The sequence below is a fragment of the Gouania willdenowi genome, chromosome 22 (genome assembly GCF_900634775.1).
Source record: "Gouania willdenowi chromosome 22, fGouWil2.1, whole genome shotgun sequence".
In the NCBI taxonomy this organism is placed as follows: Eukaryota; Metazoa; Chordata; class Actinopteri; order Blenniiformes; family Gobiesocidae; genus Gouania; species Gouania willdenowi.
Genome location: NC_041065.1, coordinates 21,730,860 through 21,738,691, shown reverse-complemented (window position 1 = coordinate 21,738,691; position 7,832 = coordinate 21,730,860). Strand labels below are relative to the sequence as shown.

Here is a 7,832-nt window from a genome sequence, read left to right as displayed (position 1 = left end):
ATGTGTTTCAGTAAAATTGGACGTTCAAGTCTGGTTTTGAATTATTATTATTTATTTATTTTTACCAAACTGGCAACCCAAAATGGGGTCATATTGATGGGTACGTTTGATAATTGTTGATAAATCTGTGTTTTGAAAATTAAATCTAAACTAAATCTGAGCTAGAAACATTTCTGACGCTGCCAGTAGATTTGTTGGGAATTGCGGCTATTTGTCTCCTGCTACTGGTGCTGCTTTACTCCTCATACTGGAATATGTCTGACTAGAAAGTGTCCTGTTCAAAAATGTAAAAAATTTATGTTTAGCACACATATATAATCTATCCTACTTTCAACGGTTTTTCAAATCTGTAGAAATGGCAATTTAAGGAACTGGTTGCTATGGTTATCATCAATAGAGATTCACATTAAGATGAAGTACCTTTGGGTAAAATGTGTTTCAGTAAAATTGGATATTCAGTTCTATAATCTTATTATTATTACCTATAATGTTATTATTATTATATCTATAATCTTATTATTATTATTATCTTATCTTGTTTTTGTTATCTTGTTATTTTATTTAGTTTTGCACATATTAGTCTAACTACTGTTTATATTTATGTTTATATATATATATATATATATATATATATTTTTTTTTTTTTTTTTTTTTTTTTTTTTTTTCTAGTTGATTGTTCTTATTTAATGTTTACACTATTAGAGAGAGCACAGCTCACCAAGACAAATTCCTCGAGTGTATAACATACATTACTTGGTTAATAAAGATGATTTACCAAACTGGCAGACCAAAATTTGGTCATATTCACCATCAGTGCATCAACGCGGAAAGTCGTGCATGCGCAGAATGACCGGAATTAACTTAAAGCGGAATTAAGCGTTTACAAAATTGAGGAATTATTTAATTCAAAATTAAAATCGGAATAAACCAGCCACCTAATTCGGATTTAAGTTTAATTTGGAATTACATTTACATTAGGAATTAAGTGTTTACGGTCAGTTTAAAGAAGATTTAACTTTTATTCTGATTAAAGCTCCCATGTAAATGTGGTCATATTGCTGGGTGAGTTTGTTAATTGTTGGTAAATCTGGGTTGAACCTGAAGTCAGTCCTAAATGTGTTTTGAAAATTAAATAAACTAAATCTGAGCTAGAAGTGTTAGCTTTTCTGACGCTGCCAGTAGATTTGTTGGGAATTGAGGCTATTTGTCTCCTGTTACTGGTGCTGCTTTACTACTGGAATATGTCAGACTGGAATCTGTCCTCTTTCCAGCTGTGAACCAACCATGGTGTGCAGAAAGAGCCATGTACTGTATGTACCATATGCTTTATTCATACCATTTGTTAGCATTTATCTTCTCGTGTAGTTGGTGCAATGACGTGCAGAGTAAAGATAAATAACTGAAGGAACAAAAGAAAGGATCAAGATACTTTGGTGTTTACATTTGCATTAGTAATACAGACGATTGTGCCTCCACTTTAAACACAGACCGGTTCATCAGAAAGCCCCTTCTAAAGAATCCTGCACTAGTACTGGTACCATAACCAAGAAAGTACCTTTTACCAATACACATTATTATTATTATTATTATTATTATTATTATTATTATTATTATTATTATTCTTTTAGAATATCATACTAAACTGTACAAATTGAACTCAAATCCAAAAAAGAGTCAGTTGCCAGAATTATGATCAAGTCTAAGGCAAATTATATTATTACAAAACACAAAAATATGTTCAAAAACATAAATGCCTTTATCATCATGTTGTGTTTTAATTATTAACACGTTGCAATTTATCTAATATAAAAAGGAAGTGGTTATCGTAGAGTCGACTGAACAGAATGAACAGAACAGGATAAGTAGTTATAGATGGTGAATTGACAAATGTGCAAATTACATTGTTTTTATGCTACGTTGAAATAAATAAATAAATAAAATCCTATAAAAAAATATCAATGGTTTTGAATTCTGAATGTAAAAGTCTGTTTATGTTTCGTAGCATCATAGATATAACTCTCAGTATCAATAATTTGCAATAAAAGCAATGCTACAGTCTCATTAATGCAATAAATCTATTTGTGCCTTAAATTCCTTTTTAGCCATTTTTCAGCATTCAGTAAAATAATAATAACATAGCTACAAAGATTAGTTTATAATGTTTTCTCTTGGCATTATCTAGCATAAATTAACAATATTAAAAAAATAAATACATAAATTAAAAAAAAACAAAAACATAGTCTTTACATATTTCTGAAATAACATCCCCAAACATTGGACAAAGAATGGACTAATCTTAAATAATTATGAGATTAAATCAGACTAATACACAAATGATAAAATAATAGCAGCATTTATTCATTTATTATTAGATGTGGTAATCAGACAACTTATTGTTGCAGATGTGTTAGCACTTACATAACATGAGACAATAACTATGTAAGCATTTACAAAACAAGAAAGAACAAAACTCACTAGGTGCCCCAGATTAAAAAAAAAAAAAAAAAATTGTTTTTAGCTAAACCTAAAAAAGTGACCTTCACCTATGTGTGAGAGCTCTGTGGAAAGTTGATTATTAACATTGGAATTAGCAACTTGTCCCACTCAGGAACACAGTGTCACTGAGGTCAAGGACCTGAAAAGATGGGAATCAGTACATGTGCTTTACTTTAAAAACAAAAACAAAAAAAACAAAAAAACTTTACATTTCAAAAGTGTGGATAAGGTGCTTATTTTATGTACTTTTTTATTTTTTATTATTTGGTTAATATTCTCACAGAAAAAGGCCTGAGTGTGTCCTGTGACATCTGGAAACAACATGCAATGCTTGTGCAACAAGGCCAATGCGTGCACGCAGGACTGTGGATATTTTGGACTTTTGATTACATTCATCAGTCAACACAACCAATGTTAATCATTAGTTACAAAAATATATAAAAAAGAAAAAAAGAAATTAAAAAAAAAAAAAGGGGGGGGTCACGTTATTTGGTGTTAAAACATGAAAGCTATACAAAAAGCAACTACTTTCCAGCAAATATTATTTTATTTAAGAGATATTAATTTATTCTGAATATGATAGAAGTGATATATATTAAATACAACATAATCATAATATACAATATTATAAACGACCCATGTTGACCGAGTGTGAGAAAGCACACGTGACGCATTTCCAGCCTGAGTCGGTGGAGAAAAAAAAAAGGAAATCCCAAATCCTCAAACACACAGAGCTTTTTCTCATGATCTCATTTCCAAGTTAAGCAGACAGTGTTGGTCCCTCGTCAACACCACAGGTTTGCTCGCCTTTACTAATGGGGGCTCTATACTGATAGTTATGCTCCTGCGTAAATATGCAGACAAATAGATGTACAACCACCGACACGTGGCTGGCACCGCTCTGCAGCCTCACCTTGATGTCATACAAATACTGTACGAGCTGTGGGAATTATAGGAGGCCCTGCGCGCTGCGAGGGGCCACTTTAAAATACAAAATGCATGATAGAAAACACGCAACATAAATGTCGATTATTTTTTTGCAGTCATATGCACACTCCAAAAATATGCGCCAAAATGCAAATGCAGGAGATGAATTTATGCTGAGAATAATATTGGATGTATGATCACATTTTGATTTATTCATTTATTTTATTTTATTTTTTGCACCGCTTTAAAGCAAAAGCAACGCGGAATTAAAAGTGTTTCTGAAGACAAAGATTTTTTGCATTTCGTGGTAGAAAAAAGAAGAAGCCAATTTGTGAGTGTTGCCAATAGAGGGCGCTCTGGAGCCACGTCTCTTATAGCAATTAAAACACTGAGAAAACCGGGCATGTTGCTTCAAAGATCATTTCCGATAGTTCATTTTATTGCGAATACTGAGGAAATAAACACTTCAATACATTATTTTATACTAAAAGGTAGAGGAATAACAGATTTATTTAAAAAAAAAAAAAAATAATAATAAATCTGCTTATATTAATAATTTGCTTTATGGAAAAAGTGAGTTTTATCTTTACAAAAAATAAGTTCAATTGACAAAAATGTGTTATATCACAAATTCCGTGGAAAAACTACGAGAATACAATCTTTAACATTATTTCTAATATGATTATAGCTCCAGAAAAAAGAAAAAGACTAAAAGAGGATGTGCGTAATAATAATAAAAGACACTAAACAGCAAACACATCTCTTTTTTTTTTACATTTCCTCTTTGTTGTCCCTGCTGTCAAAAACACAATAAGAAGCTTTTCATATGAAACTGCTCTTTTCACTCATTGCAGGTGTACAATTGGGGCGGTGTTGGGTGTTGGAGAGGGGGGGCGGCTTGAGGAGTCTTGCGCCTAGGTGCGAGGAGATTATTCAAATGGGGCCCAAGGCGTAGAAGTAGGGATTGGAGGCTTGCCTGGCGCTCAGAGCTATATCACAGTGTTAACGAGCAGCACGGAGCGTCATTTCAACTCCACTTCACTGACAGACGCGTCTCACGGCTGGCTCCACCACCACCACACATGCGCCAGTCCTCATAGAAGAGACCAACGCAGACGACCCAGTCACCTGCTATTAGAGACACTTTGGGCTTTTCCTCTGCTGGGAGACGCTTTGTGGAAGTCCTCCATGATGCTTGGAGCAGTTAAAATGGAAGGACACGAACACACCGACTGGAGCACCTACTACGGAGAGCCTGAGGTGGGTACCTTAAATATATATTTTTTCTCCCCCCCGTCTAAAGCCGATCCTGTTTTATACAACTCAATATTAGCCCTGAGATAATATTAACTTTGTGATCAAATATTGACTTGAGGCGCCTCCAAATCCTCCCCCATCTCCGCGCAGCGCGCACTATCCTAACAAAGTTGCTTGACATGAAAAGGAGGAACTTTTCACACGAAATATCATTTTTAAATACGACACTTTTCGTTACTATATCAGATTAGGTTTTCTTCTCTTTTTTTTCTCTCCATTCAATAAAACAACTGCAGGTTTATGATTTTGTGAGGGTTAGGAGGAATATAGGGGCTAAAGTCGGGATTTTAAAAAAAGCTGATACCTGTTTTTACAAACACCATGTTTCCATTTTCTTAACTTCAATAAACGCTAAAACATTTTCGTATCATTTACATATAGTGCTAAAACAGAAAGTAAATATTATCAATAACTGTTTTTAGTGGAAAAAGTAAACGAAACAAATTTCATTTTTACACATTTGAGCCTTTACGCACAGATTACGCACGGATAATACAATGTTTTTAAAAGTATCTAGATTTATTTTTTCAATCAAATTTTTTTTCTTTCTTTTTTACATGTTATTTGTTAATGTGATGATGCTTTTAGAATTTACAGCTCAATTTATTTCCTAAGTGTTTAATGCCAGAGACAAATTAAACTCATGAATGCTTCTCTCCCTCATCCGCAGTGTTACACCTCAGTGGGCAACATGAACACGGGCCTGGGAATGAACTCTATGAACACCTACATGAGCATGTCCGGCATGGGCACCCCTGCCAACATGACGGCCAACTCCATGAACATGTCCTACGTCAACACGGGCATGAGCCCCTCGATGACCGGCATGTCCCCAGGCACGGGGGCCATGAACGGCATGGGCGCGGGAATGACGGCCATGAGCGCCACCCTGAGCCCCAGCATGAGCCCCATGACCGCGCAGCCTGCGTCCATGAACGCGCTGACATCCTACACCAACATCAACGCCATGAGCCCGATATACGGACAGTCCAACATCAACAGGTCCAGAGACCCGAAGACCTACCGCAGGAGCTACACACACGCCAAACCCCCCTATTCCTACATTTCCCTCATCACCATGGCCATCCAGCAGTCTCCCAGTAAGATGCTGACACTGGCCGAGATCTACCAGTGGATAATGGACCTGTTCCCCTTTTACCGACAGAACCAGCAGCGCTGGCAGAACTCCATCCGCCACTCTTTGTCCTTCAATGACTGTTTCCTCAAAGTGCCCCGGTCCCCGGATAAACCCGGGAAAGGCTCCTTTTGGACTCTCCATCCGGACTCCGGGAACATGTTCGAGAACGGCTGCTACCTGAGGAGGCAGAAGCGCTTCAAATGTGATAAGAAGATGACTAAGGACAGCGGCCGGAAGGGGGACGGAGGCTCCTCCAACAGCAGCTCAGAAAGCTGCAACGGCAACGAGTCCCCGCACTCCAACTCCTCCTCGGGCGACCACAAACGGTCCATGTCGGACATGAAGGCGGGTCAGGCCCTGAGCCCGGAGCACACCGCCCCGTCCCCGGTGTCCCAGGGCCAGCACCTCATGTCGCAGCATCACTCGGTCCTTGCGCACGACGCGCACCTGAAGCCGGAGCACCACTACTCGTTCAACCACCCGTTCTCCATCAATAACCTCATGTCATCGGAGCAGCAGCACCACAAAATGGACCTTAAGGCTTACGAGCAGGTGATGCACTACTCAGGCTACGGCTCCCCTATGACCGGAGCGCTGTCCATGGGCTCCATGGCAGGGAAACCGGGCCTGGATCCCTCCTCCATACCCGACACAACTTACTACCAGGGCGTGTATTCCAGGCCGATCATGAACTCTTCATAAATGTCCCCCCTAATCCTGTCATCCAATGAGGACTTTCCCCTCCAATTTGTACATTTGTAAAAAACGAAACAAACAAAAATATAAACTTTGTGTACAATATGTATTTCAAATATTTTGGACATTTCCCTTCCTTTTTAGTTGTCGAGTTTGTTCGTAGCCTAATTAATTTGAGAGAGGATGTAAATGATAAGAAGAATAATAATTAAAAAAACAAAAACAAAAAAAAAAAAAAAAACATGTGACGATCTGTGAAGAGCCTTGGGAATGGACTCCAAAGACAAAAAAATCTCACTTTTCTGTAAAATAGCCTCCATGTGAATACCTGGAAATGAACTGAAATGCCTGACAGGATTTGTTCAATCATTTGTGTAATTCCTATTTATGGCTTGTATATGTGTATTCTTGTAGTGACAAGAACAGAATCTATATTAAAGTGTTATTGTTTTTTTCTTTCAGAACACTGCTGTCTTTATTATTATTATTATTATTATTATTATTATTATTATTACTGAATCAAAGATGTAAAAAAAAAAAAAAATCACACATTTTATTTAAAAAATAATGGGGAAAAATTTCCTTTCTAAAATATAAACTATGATCCAACTGTTTATTTAAGTGCATAAATTACTCAATTGAAACCATGACCTCAAAGGAAATTAAAGTTGTATTTATTATCAACTTGGAACCATTTTTTTGGAACGTGTAATACAACATGTTGGCGCATAAAAACAACTTCATCACAATATTTATTTTATTTATTTTTTTTTCAAATTCTGGGATTTATTCTCACCCATGTGTTGTTCTAATAATGCACACACTTCCAGCAGGGATTAATAGCTTTGCTTGATAAAATCCGGGAACAATGCACTCCCTTTGTCAAACAGGGAGGGGAGTAAACAAAACAATGATATGCTCATTAACCCCAAACACAAATTGAGATATTAATGGTAGGAAAACAAAGCTTTATCCAATGCTTCAGCTTCGATCTCATTTGGAATTAAAGCAATAAATGCCTCACAGAGCATGAGTTTGAATTTATTATACATCTTTCTTTCATCAGAAATCAAACATTTAATTTCGAACAATATTCTCCCTCTTACAAAGACGTGCAAACTAATTTTTTTGGAAGGGGTTATATTTAGGAAAAGCATTTACGCACGGTGCGTAAATGAGCCGCGTCCACATTCCCACACATGCAGTAGAGTCAAACTGTCAATCAAATATTAGCCACATATGCATGGCTGTCACTCAA

The 7,832-nt window shown here is 36.6% G+C and overlaps 1 protein-coding gene across 1 annotated transcript; it reads left to right on the top strand.

Moving 5' to 3' along the window:
* Positions 1-4,341: 4,341 nt before the first annotated feature.
* foxa2 (forkhead box A2) lies at positions 4,342-7,038 on the top strand. Its single transcript, XM_028437857.1, has 2 exons — positions 4,342-4,683; positions 5,411-7,038. The coding sequence occupies exons 1-2, from the start codon at positions 4,612-4,614 to the stop codon at positions 6,578-6,580; spliced, it is 1,242 nt and encodes a 413-aa protein (XP_028293658.1). The 5' UTR covers positions 4,342-4,611; the 3' UTR covers positions 6,581-7,038.
* The last annotated feature ends 794 nt before the right edge of the window (positions 7,039-7,832 follow it).

Bases quoted from the DNA above. Each gene is read 5' to 3' on its own strand.
- foxa2 (XM_028437857.1), top strand. From the start codon at position 4,612: ATGATGCTTGGAGCAGTTAAAATGGAAGGACACGAACACACCGACTGG. The intron at 4,684-5,410 runs GTGGGTACCTTA...CCTCATCCGCAG, and splicing joins CCTACTACGGAGAGCCTGAG to TGTTACACCTCAGTGGGCAA.